The sequence below is a fragment of the Hordeum vulgare genome, chromosome 7H (assembly GCF_904849725.1).
Source record: "Hordeum vulgare subsp. vulgare chromosome 7H, MorexV3_pseudomolecules_assembly, whole genome shotgun sequence".
In the NCBI taxonomy this organism is placed as follows: domain Eukaryota; kingdom Viridiplantae; phylum Streptophyta; class Magnoliopsida; order Poales; family Poaceae; genus Hordeum; species Hordeum vulgare.
Genome location: NC_058524.1, coordinates 85,859,195 through 85,874,572, shown reverse-complemented (window position 1 = coordinate 85,874,572; position 15,378 = coordinate 85,859,195). Strand labels below are relative to the sequence as shown.

The following is a 15,378-nucleotide window of genomic DNA, read 5'->3' as shown; positions in this document are numbered from 1 at the left end:
GTAGCATTATAAGATGATCCCTCACTAAAATTTCAATATAAAATTGTGTTCTCTCCAAGTGTGCACCGTTGCGAAGGATCGTCGTTTTGAGACACCATGTGATGATCGGGTGCGATAGACTCTACGTTTGCATACAACTGGTGTAAGCTAGTTTTGCACATGCAGAACACTTGGGTTAAACTTGACGAGCCTAGCATGTACAGACATGGCCTCGGAACACAGGAGATCGAAAAGGTCGAACATGAGTCATATTGTAGATATGATCAACATGAGTAATATTGTAGATATGATCAACATGGAGATGTTTACCATTGAAACCACCTCATCTCGTGTGATGATTGGACTTTGGTTGGTAGATTTGGATCATGTAACACTTGAACAACCTGAGGGATGTCGAGTTGAGTGGGAGTTCTTAAGTAATATGATTAATTGAACTCATTATCATGAACATAGTCTAAGTTGTATTTGCAAAGTATGTTGTAGAACAATATCTCGTGATGTAGCTCCCCTGTATTTTTTTATGGGTTCCAAGAGAAAACTAAGTTGAAATATGATAGTAGAAATTATGTGGATTGGGTCTGTAAACTGAGGATTGTCCTCATTGCAACACAGAAGGCTTATGTCCTTGATGCACCGCTTAGTGTGCCACCCCCTCAAGTTTCGTATGTGGGTGTTATGAACATCTGACGATCACATTTTCGATGACTACTTTATAGTTCAGGGCATCATGCTTTAAGGCTTAGAACTGAGGCTCCAAAGACATATTGAATGTCACACGTCATATAAGATGTTCCAAGAGCTGAAATTGGGATTACAAGCTCGTGCCCGTGTCGAGAGGAATGAGACCTCCCACTAGTTCTTTGCTACAAGATGAACGAGAATAGCTCAATTGGTGAGCATGTGCTCAAATTGTGTGCGTACTACAATTGCTTGAATCAAGTTGGAGTTGATCTTCCAGATAAGATAGTGATTGATATAGTTCTCCAAAGACACTGCCACCAAACTACTGGAGCTTCGTGATGAACTATAGCATAATTGGGATGGAGAAGATGATCCCTGAGCTATTCGCAATGTTTGACACTGAGAAGGTAGAAAACAAGAAGGAGCATCAAGTGTTGATGGTTAGTAAAACCACTAGTTTCAATAAGGGTAAGGGCAAGAAGGGAAACTTCGAGGATGACAAGCCAGTTGTCGCTCCAGTGAAGAAACCCAAGGTTGAACCCAAACCAAGACTGAGTGCTTCTGTTATGAGGGGAGTGGTCACTGGAAGCGGAACTGCCCTAGATACTTGGTAGATAAGAAGGCTGACAATGTTAACAAAAGTATATTTGATATACATGTTATTGATGTATGCCTTACTAATGCTTGTTGTAGCCCCTGCGTATTTGATACCGGTTTAGTTGCTAATATTAAGTATCTTGAAATAGGAGTTGCGGAATAAAACAAAGACTAGATGAGGGTGAGGTGTAGATGTGTATTTGAAGCACTAGTGGGGACAGGGCCTATAGCCCCGGCCCGTAAGGGGCTTTAGTCCCGGTTCACCAACCGGGACTAAAGGGGCGGGACTAAAGGCCTAACCTTTTCGTCCCGGCCCTGTTACACACCGGGACTAAAGGTGCTCCTCGTAGCGCCCCAGGGGCAGGACCTTTAGTCCCGGTTCGTTACACGGACCGGGACTAAAGATTTTCAGATTTTGCTGGGTTTTGGTTTTTTTTTTTTGAATGGAATTATTTTTGGGTTTTAGGGTTTTAGGGTTTAGGTGTTCGGGAGATTAACGTGATGCCTAATTTGGTGTTCGGGAATTAGTTTTCATATAATTTAAATAGAAATAATTATGCATATATATATATATATACGATTAACTTATCTTACAAGCGATCATATATATACAATTATATGGAGATCTGAATTATCGGGACTAGAGCCCGTCTATTCGATTACATGGACGAACATCAGTAATGGCCCTTAGCTACACTAAATCGTCCTTTGTCTTCTATAGCTTCCGTCCTCAGAAATCCTGCAAGCTCCTCTGCAATAGCAATCACGTGTTGCTGTGGTAGGACCTTCGTCCTCATGGCCGTGTGCTATATAAGAAGAGGAGATGAATATGAATATCAATCATGATAACAAAGAATGACGGGTAAAAATAGAGGTGTGAATGTTCATTGCTTACGTCGAATCTGTGATCCTTGAACTCAGAGGTAAACGTGCGAATGGTCTCGCAAACATAGTATCCGCATAGATGCGTTCCCCGTGGCTGCTGGTCGCACTTTACGAGAATAGAATATATATAATCAAAATAATAATCTAGCATCATAAATGTATTGAAAATTAATAGAAGTATATCATACTACTACTTACCTGAGCCGCTCTAAAGGTCAGCTTCTCACGAAAGTTACCGGTAGTCACGCACTTGAACCGCTTCCAAACCCTGAAATTGAAAAGCACTACAAATGAACTCTGAAAATGTTGAAAGTTGGCATGCTATCATCATTTCACCCACATAGCATGTGTTAAAAAGTTGAGAGGGCTACGACAAAAACTGGATGCAGTTCGTGTACAAAACTGACAATCTCTCTCGAAGTAGCAGGGTTTCGAACGAGAACTCATCTCTTACAAAGGGATTTCATTTTTTTGAACTTATTTGAACTCCATACTTTTTGTGTGTTCAAAATGCACCATTCAAAGGCACATCACAAAATTTCAACAATTTCTGACTTCATTTGGTATTCTTCGTGCATTTACTTATTCTTCGATGATGGTCGCTACTCCTACTTCCCCTAGTGCATAACCAATATCTAGCACAAGGAGAAGAAGGAGAAGCGACCCCCACAACAAAAGTGGTTCCGCGGCACGCCACGTGGTTCCGCTGCACGCCACATGGTTCCGCTGCACGCCACATGGGACTAATGGTCTTTCATTTTTAAATGATTGTTTTAATCAAAAAACAGATCTGTTACAAAAGGGATTTCATTTTTTGAACTTATTTGAACTGAAGACTTTTTGTATATATATGTGGTCGAAATGCATGATACCATGAAGTTAGAAAGGGCTAAACCATTCAAAAGTAGCAAATGAAGTTAGAAAGGGCTAAACCATTCAAATTTGGAAATTGTAATGGCACAAACAGAAACTAGACATATATAAATTGGTCCAAGAAGTACATGATACTAGTCCAAACAATACATAATAATAGCTACCATAGATATATATACAAGTGTTCGACGTTAAGAACACTACTCGTCTGAATCATCTAAATCAGAATGTCCACGTTCCTCGAGGTGACGCTGGCCATAGTTGACGACTCGAATCTTGCGGTACAACTCGTATGAAACGTATGCATCTTTTGCTGCATACTCAATGTTGATATCATCAAGTGGGCCCTTCTCCCAAAGTCTGTGCTGAGACTTTGGGAAACTGGTCTTCATATCACCATATGACTCGTCGATCAAGGCAACTGCCATATGAGCCATCGAAGTCCTGTCATGTCGAAGCCTGAATATCGTTTGGAGATCAACGAGGCAACCAGCTGGTATCTCAATACCGAAGATGTGCCTCATCTTCAGCTTGTCGTTCCTTATGTCAACGGAAGCAAAAGTGATGCCGCTGCGAAGGAACTCCATGAGTTCTGGACAATGCTTGTCACTCCTGCAACATAAACAAATTAAAATGGAACAAATGTTACATACTGCTGCAATAAGGAAACATGTTTCACTACAACTAAAGAGAAACTTATCTTTAGGATTCAAATAGAACATATGCAATGGAACCTAGAGAGATCACTATAGCTATCCAATGGAACCTAGAGAGATCACTAGCTATATGCAATTTTCATGACTATGACATATCATATTGCTATCCAATGGAACCTAGAGAGATCACTAGCTATATTCAATTTTCATAACCTTGGATCAAAGAACACCGCATAAAATTGTATCACTACAACTATGATTTCATTGGAACATATTGAACCAATCAGATTTTTCAGATTATGGAACACTATTCCAATCAGATTGTGTTTTCTTCAACTAATCAAAATTGTTTCACTACAACTATTTGAAGCGAACCAACTATGATTCCAATGGAACATATTAAACACTAGTTGATTCTAATACGATTTTTCAGATTATGGAAGACTATTCCAATGAGATTGTGTTTCCTTCAAGTAATCAAAATTGTTTCACTACAACTATTTGAAGGGAACCAACTATGATTCCAATGGAACATATTAAACACTAGTTGATTCTAATACGATTTTTCAGATTATGGAACACTATTCCAATGAGACTGTGCTCCCCTTCAACTAATCAAAATTGTTTCACTACAACTATTTGAAGGGAACCAACTATGATTCCAATGGAACATATTAAACACTAGTTGATTCTAATACGATTTTTCAGATTATGGAACACTATTCCAATTAGATTGTGCTCCCCTTCAACTAATCAAAATTGTTTCACTACAACTATTTGAAGGGAACCAACTATGATTGAAACAAATAAACTTACAATGTCATTATCTTGGATCAAAGAAAACCTCAAAACTTACCTCGCCCATTGGAAGATCAAGACATGGCGTTGGAAGCATAGCTAGATGACGGCAACACCGCGTTGATCGGCTGTGTACTCCAGATCAAGACCCAAGAACTTCTCATGATCCGCTGCGTGGTCAAACCATTTTTCCTTCAACTGTTGAAGAAAAAACGGCACCTCGTTGCTCAGGTTCGTGTACACGACATCGAGCATCGTCGTGCCATGTGAGAGCACCTTACGAAAGCTAGTTGGCATGGTGGAAGAAGAGAAGGGAAGAAGAGAGGAGAAGAACAGAGAGGGCGACGCGAGAGAGAAGAAGAACAGAGAAATGGCGACTGTACGCTTCGGTTCGTGCTTTTCATCGCCCGAAACGATGCGGGATGCAAACTGTTTGGGCCTTTAGTCCCGGGTTGAGCCACCAACCGGGACTAAAGAGGTATACCAAACGGTTGCCACCACTACGGCAGGCCACGTGTTAGGCCTTTAGTCCCGGGTTGAGCCACCAACCGGGACTAAAGAGGTATACCAACGGTCGCCACCACTACGGCAGGCCACGTGTTAGTCCTTTAGTCCCGGGTTGAGCCACCAACCGGGACTAAAGGGGGATACGAACGGTTGCCACCACTACGGCAGGCCACGTGTTAGTCCTTTAGTCCCGGGTTGACCCACCAACCGGGACTAAAGGGGGATACGAACGGTTGCCACCACCACTGCCCGCCGCGTAGCCCTTTAGTCCCGGTTTGGGACATGAACCGGGACTAAAGGCTCCTTACGGGCCGGGACTAAAGCCTCGAGGGAGGCATTGAGAATTGGGGCGACGTGGCCGGGCCTTTAGTCCCGGCCCAGAGGCAGGCCGGGACTAAATGGTCCAGGCCAAAGGCCCGTTTTCCACTAGTGAAGTATTTCCAAGGTTTATATGATCACCATCACACGCTCCATCTATCTTCGGGATTAGTGATAAACCTAAATAAATTTTATTTGGTGTCTCGTTGAGCATGAACATCATATTGATTTTGTTTATCGCGAGATGATTATTTATGTATGTTAGAGAATAATGTGTTATTATGTTTACATGAATAATATCTTATATGATCATGCACCCAAGATGAATGGTTTATTGAATCTCGATCGTAGTGATACGCATGTTCATAGTATTGATGCCAAAAGATGTAAAGTTAGTAATGATAGTACCACTTACTTATGGCACTCCCGCTTAGGTCATATTTAAATAATGCAAATGTGTTCAACAATGAAGTCAAGGGATTTTATGAAAATTTTATGCCATTTTATAATTGGGTCATGTAACTTTGGAAAAAAACATAACATACTTTTTTCATAACTGAAAGCACAACTTCTCCCTATGTTGTTTTGGTACTTAACAACAACATATAGTTCATTGAACTAATGAGCTTATCTAGAATATTTCAGGAAACTTTAATAAATGGACTGGCTAGGAGTTGTGAAAGAAGGACCCCCTAAGATGCAAAGAACACCTATTGGCAAGAGCTTCAATACTCTACATTTTGTTTTACGTGAGCAATGACAGTTGAGTCCATAGAAAAGCCAATATTATTAAAAAAGGGATGAGGTAGTGATGATGATCTGGTTGCTCAAAGTGCTTAGAGATATGCCACCAAAGGCCTCAACCAAAATATCACAAAAGATTGTGTCCAAAACCTAAACTACCAAATTCGGTGCCACCAACATTACCATATTGGTCCCACCGAGTTAGTCCTAGACAAAACCCAAGCCAAACCCTAGCACATCAGTACAACCGAGATTTGGTTTGGTGATGCCGAAAAGAAGTGATCAAGTTGCTAGCGTCAAATTGTTCAAATTTGAAATTTCCAAGTTTAAATTCTCACAACTTCCGAAACACTGGAGCTGCTTATGCATAGCCGAATCGGTCTCACCGATATGTTCTCTTCTGTCTCACCGAGTAGTCAAAAGTTAAGACATTTTGCACTAGTTGATACAACCAAGTTTTCTTTACTTCAGTTTCACCCAGTTGGGCAATAATGTTGTAACGGTTAGATTTTTGGAGATGGATATAAATACCACCCCACCCTTCTCTTTTGTGGAGAGAGCACTCATAACATTTCTACACTTCCATCATCCATTTTCTGAGAGAGAACCACATACTCATGTGTTGAGATCAAGACATTCCATTCCAACCATATGATTCTTGATTTCTAGCCTCCCCAAGTTACTTTACATCCAATCATCCTCTTCTACCAAGTCAAATTCTCTGAGAGGGTGATTGAGTGTTGAGGAGACTATTTTTTAAGTACAAGAGCAAGGAGTTCATCATCCATACATCATCTATTACCTTTTAGAGAGTGGTGTCTCCAAGATTGATTAGGTGTTGCTCGGGAGCCTCCAAATCATGTGGATTTGAACGTAGAAGTTTGTAAGGGCCAGGAGATCGCCTACTTGGTGAAGATCTACCCCGAGTGAGGCTAGTACTTCGTAGACGTAAGCCATGGTGGAATAGACAAGGTTGCTTCTTCGGGGACCCTTCGTGAGTGGAACCCTCCGTGCACTCGTGCAGCCTTTACCCTCCGTGGATCGAAATATCCATCAACATAGACGTATGATAGCACAACCTATCGGAACGACGCTAAAAATTTCTGATCTTCATTGTGTTTGATCTTCCTAATCCTCCTTTACTTACACTTGCAATGTCATTACTTTCGCCTACTATACTCCTAGACTTGCATGTGTACGATGTGCTAGACTTGGTAAAATCGCTAAAACTTGTCAACCGGTAAAATTGGGAAAAAGTGAAGTTTCGATTTGATTAAGCAGTCTACTCACCCCCCCCCCTCCTTTAACATACTTTCGATCCTACAATAACACTAGAGATTTTTCTTGCAATTTTTCTAAAATGTCTATGATATTTTTGAAAAATATGCAACATATTTTTGAAAATAGTTCATCATGTATTTAACAAATGTTTAATATATATTGACAAATGTTTAACATGTATACGAACACATTATTCATCATATATTTGAAAATAGTTCATCATATATTTGACAAATGTTTAACATGTTTACGAACAATGTTTAGAGTCTACTAAAAGAGGCCAGCGTGTATTTAGAAAAATGAAAAGGAAAAATGATAAAACAAAAGAAAAGCCTGAAATGAAAGCTGAAATAAAAAGTGATGAAAATTGATAGGGTAAAACATTAAAAAACACATGGAACGTTCTCAATACCGGTAGAATATTACACGAACCAGTTGGGACACCATGCTATGTCTACCCATAGGCGAGTATGAATCTCATACATGTTGAACATTTTTTAAATCAATGATAAACATTTCCAAATTCATGATGAACATTTTTCAAATATATGGTTTGAAATTTTTGAACATGTTTAAAGTATTTTTGGAAATTCGTTGAAAAGTTTTTCTGAAAGCTACATACCATTTTTTAAAAATACCTGAACATTTTATTACATCACGTAAACTTTTTAGTAAATCACAATCATTTTTTCTGAAACACGTGATCATTTTTAAAATTTTCATGAACATTTTTTGAATGCTATGAAACATTATTTTTAATTATAAGAACTTGTTTTGCGTTGTCTAAATAATTTTGAATGCCACAAACATTATCTTGAAACATATGAACATTTTTGTAAATGTTACCGACATGTTTTTAAATGCTATCTACATTTTTTTAATTGTTTTCACATTAACATTTTTGTAATGCATGGTGAACTTTTTTTTGTAAGTAAATTATTTTTTTTTAAATATGATTTACAACATTTATCAAAATATAAACTACTCCCTTCATTCCTAAATATAAGTCTTTCTAAAAATTCTACTAGAAGACTATATACGGATGTATATAAACATACTTTAGTGTGTAGATTCACTCATTTTGCTTCGTATATAGTTCCGTAATAAAATATTTAAAAAGACTTATATTTAAAAACAGAGAAAGTAAAATAAAGATACAAATAAACATGCAGAATGCTACTTGGGCTGATCAAATAAGAGCGACGGGGAGGGCGCCCTTGAGGTGTGACCTCCTCGGGAAACGTATCTGGTGCAACGGTGAATTTGGTGCTACCGCTGCACCGATGTCCGTATCTCACTTCATAAACATTGAAAAATTATGAAATTTTGTGAGGATGTAAGTATAACACATATCTATCATAGTACAAAATTTTAGATTCAAATTCAACGTACAGAGTTAGAAACAAAAGAAAAAAGACAAAACATGTTGTTAATAGTACCTAATGCAGCCCGGGCCTTTAATTCAGCCACTTTCTACATAATTGTGAATTTGTCTTTTGTGTTTACTAATGTCGTGTTTTCAGTTTGGACCTCAAATTTCGTAGTATGACAGATTCTTGTTGCTAGTATGACATATTTTTTGTTTAGAATTTTTTGACATTCATAAATTGGATCTTGTTAACTTGATGCATAGGTAGCACAAAATGGCTGGGTGCCCTAAATATTTCCCCCTGCTTCGGTCTCACATGAAACTACACAAAGTGGTTCCCTTTTAGCATTTGCGCTCTGGTCACTCAGGACCGTTCTGCACTGATGTGTGCTACGTCTAACTGCCGCCATGTATCGCATGCCAGGCGCATCGCGGGGCTTCGTTTTTTAAATTGTTGCATTTGTTTTGGTTTGGCGGGGGGTAGGACTATGTTGTTCGTTTATAGATTTTCATATTTTTTTTTACCTTTTTCCTAGGATAAAACACACAGTGTGAAAAAGCATAATTATGCTTTATGGTGAAGCATAACTGTGCTTTTTGAAAGTGAAAAGCATAGTTGCATTTCACTAAAAAAGATAACGACGCTTCGGCATGAAGCACATATGTGCTTCCTACATGATACATCTATGCTTTTTCAAACAGTGAAAACCACGGTTGTGCTTCTATGAGCAGCACAACTGCACTTTTGAAAAAGTAAAAAAAAGCACAATTGTGTTTCCAGAAAAATAAGAAGCGAAAACGCAGTTGTGCTTCTAGTTTCCTATTTTTGACCTTTTGTTTTTTCAACTTTTTTGTGTTTCTATATTTTCTTATGATATTTGTTTATCCCCTGGTTTTATTTTTGGTTTTCCTCAGGGTTTTTGGATTTTTATTTTACAAAACCTATTAACATGCGAAATAATCCCGAAGCTCTCAACGCGAGAAACGCATCGGCGAACAGTTTATGATTTGGACACACGATTTAAAAGATAAAATATTTAGAAAAGAATGGAAAAACACAGAAAACTTCTGTTTTTTAGGCAAACAGAAAACTTTTTTTCACTAGGCAAACAGAAAACTTCAGATTAAGTGTCCCATATTGTGATTTCGGCATTTTCTCATTTATTTATTTTTTGAGATCGGCTTTTTCTCATATTAGCAGGCTGTGGGAGGCAGACCCCAGGCCCTTCTTTTTGTCAGTTTGACGAAACAATGGGAGCAAAGCCCACTTACGTCGCGCACTTCGACGAGCTTCCCGAGATCTGCCCCGCAGGAAAAAACGGCGCCGCCCCTTCTCCGTTAACCTCCACCGCACTGGATTCCTCGCCGTCGTGCGCCACCGCCGTTCTCCTATCCGCCTCCACCAAAAGCTGCCGGCCCTGTCACCCCTGCTCATAACCGTCTCGAGAGGACTCCTTCCTGGGCGCAGCGGCCTGTCCTCCGGAAGCGGATCGAAGGCGGCGAACGAGCGGGGGAAAGCGGCGGCCGGAGGAGATGCTCAAGTTTCTGTCCAGGGTGGTGGTGGAGTACAACCCTCTCGACCCGCGCAAGGCGGCGGCCGTGGAGCTCCTGGCGCAGTGCAACGGCCGCAAGGCCAAGGACTCCAACCCCACCTGCTCCGTCGAGCTGCGGCGCCTGCCGTCCCCGGCCGCGGCCGACGACCCCAAGGCCCAGCCGCCCCCGCGCGTCCTCGTCACCTACCTCAACGGCGCCGAGGAGGCCTTCGTCGCCGCCGACGGCGCCACCGCGCAGGGCATGCGCGACCAGATCCTCGCCCGCGGCCGCCTCCTCGAGACCGAGCAGCTCTTCCGCGAGGCCGGGGAGAAGTGGCCCGTCGTCATCCCCGAGGAGGAGCTCGGCATGTCATTCCCTGGGATCAAGGTGCCTCTTCTCCTCTGTTTCGTTATCTTCGCTTTCTGTCGAACACCTTATGTGCGCGGGCGTATCTTACTAGTTTGCGCTGAAATTTCTCGTCGAATTCAGATATTTGCTGTGTACATTTTGCTCATTCAACTTCTATATGTGGCCATGGAACCTCTTTGACAATGGCTCGCTTTATCAAACATCTTAGGCGCACTCCAGTCTAATGCTATTATCCACATGTAGAATGGAATAAGTAGGATTATTGCAAAAAAAAAGGTAAATTAATAATGATGTAGCCTGTGCTGTGCTTTGCCTGTAGCCACGTACCATGTTTAACATATATCATCTGTGTTGTGCTACTGTAGGGTTTGTTTTATTTTGCTTGATGCTTATTTCGGTTGTATTGCTACTGTAGGGTTTGATCTAACCTCTTTTACCTTCTTTTCTTTTCATCAAGCATTGCTAACATTGTGTATATTTTTTTCTCCAACTTACTGTTCATGTCATACCATGTCTGCATACTTATTTTGTGTGGTCATGAATTATTTCACCATGATTGATTCTGTGCATATACTAAGCAAAACCATTGAAAATGACATTTGAATGCATGATCCTTTCTAGCTGCTGCATGAAGTTCAAGTTCTTGTATACTGTGTCGAGGTGTCCTTTTTTTTTGGAGAAAATATCGAGGTATACCATTTGCATGCAACTTGATCAAGATCATTTGACATCTAATCCAGTTCTACAAAAGGGAGTTAGGATCACAACTGGTTTTGGCATTTACAATCCAGTTTGATGAGGAAAACATGATCACTACTGCCAGCCCATAAGCTGGTACTATGCATTTAATGCTGGCTCATGGAATACACTCTTTTGTAGTCGTTCATAACACTGAAAGTGAAAAATGTTTTTTCTAAGTCAAGAAGATGTCTTGTTGACCATTGAATTTGATTGGATGTCACTAGATTTCTCTGACCAGCATTGATATGGTTTGGCCGCATACATTTTAGGGCATCATCCTTTTTTTAAGCTGGCGGTAGTAAAAGTTATTACAAGAACTTCTTAATTTCGAAAGATGTGTACTAATCTTAGCATACCTTTACTCTTGGTTGTCCGTAGGGGCAGTCAAGCAACCAGAGATGCATCATTTTGACTTCTTTTCTTGTTTTGTTCACCTATTGTTAGTTGTTTTAGTCTATTATTTATTTGAGCTCTCTCAGAGTTTAATTTCTACTCCCTCTGTCTTAAAATGTAAGACGTTTTTTGGCACTATGATAGTGTCAAAAAATGTCTTACATTTTGAGACGGAGGGAGTACCTTATTGGTCATCCTTCCATGATTTATCTAGACATTCTGACGTTCCACTCCTACAGAAATGTATGCCTGGGTCATTGTAGGAAATAAATGCTTAACGTATTACACTAGCCATTAACCAGAATACTGCATTGGCTCAGTACCTTTGTAATAAGACCATAAACATGTCCGTTTTTATTAATGCAGTAGGCAGTCATCCTGTCTGTTCTGTCGAAAAAATAAATTGAACAAGCATATTTGAGTGGCCATTTTATACGCCTCCTCAGCCAACCTTCTACATAGGTTTTTTACCCTTTTAGGAACAAATTCATTTAATTTAAATAGCAAAGAGTGCTTTGTGTTCCTTCATGCAGATAAATTTTAGTTTTCTAAAGGATTTCCAATCTACAGAAGTAGAACCTGAACATAGTTTCATTGTCATTACTTAATAACATTTTTTATTAAAGTTATTTTAAATTAGTTTAGAAACTGTCATTAGTAGAAGAAGACAGTGTTATATGTAACGCTTACTTGTGTGGCCATGAGAAAGAAGTTTACTAATAATTGGATTGAACCTCCATATGGTTCTCTTGACCACAAGATTTCCACCGAAATACTCCAGCGGCGGACCTATAATCGTTGCACTGGGGGTGCCAAATAATGCAATTTGATCTAAATGTCATCATAATCCTAAATACTCCTCAACAACAACAACAACAACAAAGCCTTTGTCCCAAACAAGTTGGGGTAGGCTAGAGGTGAAGCCCATCAAATATCATTAAATCGTTGGAACTTGTAAGATTAGTGTGTAGTGTATATTAAAAATTAGATTGCACTTTTAGAGGAGGTGCCATGCACCCATGGCACCCCCACTAGATCCACCACTGAAATACTCAGATAACAGACTGCATATTGCACACTTCATTAGTTCCTGTGTAATACTCCCTCTGTCCCAAAATAACTGTCTTAACTTTACACTAGCTCTAGTATAAAGTTGTATTAAGCTGAAGACACTTATTTTGGGACGGAGGGAGTATTTATTTTCTATTACCCCAACTAGATGCAGCAACACATTTCTCTTCGGCATAAGTTTTGCACCGAAGTACTCAAATAATGAACTGCGCATTGCACGCTCTAATAGTTCATGGACACCATATAGTTTCTAGTTATCCGTACTGTTACATACTCCCTCCGTCCCAAAATTCTTGTCTTACATATGTCTACAAATGGATGTATCTAAATACTAAAATGTGACTAGATACATTGATATCTACACAAATGTAAGACAAAAATTTTGGGATGGAGGGAGTACATGTGTATACAGTACATACATATTTACATTGTTGTGTATGCCCCTATATTTCTCTGTTCTTCTGTACCCTTTATTCTTCACAGTAGCACATGATTTGATTTTCTGTTAATGTCAGATACGTTTCACGCACCAAAGGTTATTTTTCTTAAAAAGAATGATACTCTTGTTTTCGACCTTATTATTCCCTTTTTCCTATGATCGAATGAAATTCACTACACATTCTTATCTCTGGTTGCTGTCATGCCATTTTCTTGTTTGGAGAAGCATATTTGTTTTCTTTGGGCCATACTATGCCAGTGATGTGCTGGAGAGTCATTTAGAAGTAAAATTTAGGAGCCATGTTGAGATATCTAAGTCATATGAAGCCACGTTGCTCCTAGAGATTACGGGTTTCAAGGTGCGGGTGATATTTCTAGTTTTGTTTAGTCTCTAAATAATGATACCTTGGACATCCGTGGTAGATTTATTTTCTATATATACAGGTGTTACCCATTATAGGAAGTGATTTTCTGTATGGCCAAGAAACAACGTGTTGCTATAGATTAAGAGAAAACATATCACTACATATTTACAAGATTAACTACTTCAGTGAATTGAGGCATTCTCCGGCATATCCACATCGTTCATGGTACATCGGGGTGTCTTTGCTACACGCATTTAAGTAAGTTGAGGGCATTCCATAGTCTCACTTGTCCGTAAACCTGGGAATAGTTTGTAATCCAAACTAAACCAGCCCAATCTGTACATGTATAGGTTCAGCAACCAAACCGAACCAGACCAAATAATAACTGCTACAGTCCAAACCAATCCAAACTATATCTATTTTCAAGCCAAACCCATCCAGACCATCCCCTACATATAGTTGGAACCCGAATTTTCAAACCAAAGTCCATTCCAAACTGTGTGTGTGCAGTATTTAGCTGCTGGTGCTCCATGTACGTATTGATATGTGAAGAAGCATGACACTGATAGACTGAAGAAACATGGCACTTTGTAATGCTGCTCGTCAGTTACAGGAAGCAAAGTAACTGATGCATGCATATTAATTGTACACCGGTACATGAATAGCATTACAAGCTACATGCCCACTCCAGCCGATTTGGTCGCGCGATTTGGTTATCATCCATGGCTCGAAATGATCTGTGACCATTCGGCCTCTGTCCAGACCAAACCAACTCAGTCCAACAATAGGTAAGGCCCAGACCAAACTAAATTGATTTAGGGACTTGGCCCATTTCATCCAATCCAAAAGCAGCCCAATACAAGAAGTCAAAAACTGACTGAAACCGTGGTTTCAGTCCAAACCTTTCTGTTTGGGTATTTACAAGATTAACTACTTCACTGAGTTGAGGCGTTCTCCAGCATATCCGCGTCATTCATGGTAGAGTAGGTCGGGGTGTTTTTTCTGCACGCATTAAGTAGGTTGAGAGCACCCATCTGTCTCACTTGTCGGTAGTGGATCGGAAATTGGTAGGATCGTCACGTGGTCGCTTGGGACTGAAATATCTGTGCTGTGGGTAGTTTGAATTTCATGCTTGAATTTTCAATTCTGTGGACGAGGCATGCTATTGCTCAGTACTTTGGCAGTATGAGTTTTTTTGCTTCTCTCGTGAATCCTTGACGAAATTCTTGCTATCCGTTCTTGTTTGCAGCCAAAGAAGGCCGAGGAGAAGCCCCAGGCTGCTTGATCCAGGCAGAGCTCATTCAGTCTCTTGTGGTTAACTAGCAACTAGCAGAACATGTGTTGTCCCATAAAATGTAGTACCATCATGCTACCAAAGAAAACTTACCGCATTTCGGGAACTTGTCTTCATTGGCTAGTTGTACGTTCAGCCTGATGGTTATTGGTTTCGCTGAAATGTCTTGATCAGAGATGTAGTGGCGTAGCTAGGGGGTGGACAGGGTGGTCCATGGACCATCCTGAAATTCCACCATAGCCAATATATAGGATAGAAAAAAGATATATATTTTTTACAATGCATAAAATTACATGAAAATTTTAATATTGGACCACCCTGGCTCACCGAGCTAGCTACGCCACTGCAGAGATGAAGATATTTACATGGAACAAGTTGGCTAGTTGCCATGATTAGACAATGGTACCACCAAAGATATTTTGAATCTGGTCTTGGGGAAAATTCCCAAGCAATTTAATGAGGCGG

General features: G+C 40.0%; 1 protein-coding gene across 1 annotated transcript; it reads left to right on the top strand.

The window, feature by feature from the left end:
• Positions 1-9,960: 9,960 nt before the first annotated feature.
• On the top strand, positions 9,961-15,075 carry LOC123412112. The gene is made up of 2 exons (XM_045105057.1): positions 9,961-10,629; positions 14,869-15,075. The coding sequence occupies exons 1-2, from the start codon at positions 10,243-10,245 to the stop codon at positions 14,902-14,904; spliced, it is 423 nt and encodes a 140-aa protein (XP_044960992.1). The 5' UTR covers positions 9,961-10,242; the 3' UTR covers positions 14,905-15,075.
• Positions 15,076-15,378: the final 303 nt, after the last annotated feature.

What these genes read in the sequence shown, in the direction of transcription:
- LOC123412112 (XM_045105057.1), top strand. Translation starts at nt 10,243, where the DNA reads ATGCTCAAGTTTCTGTCCAGGGTGGTGGTGGAGTACAACCCTCTCGAC. An exon ending in TGTCATTCCCTGGGATCAAG is followed by an intron (nt 10,630 to 14,868) that starts GTGCCTCTTCTC and finishes TCTTGTTTGCAG; the next exon opens with CCAAAGAAGGCCGAGGAGAA.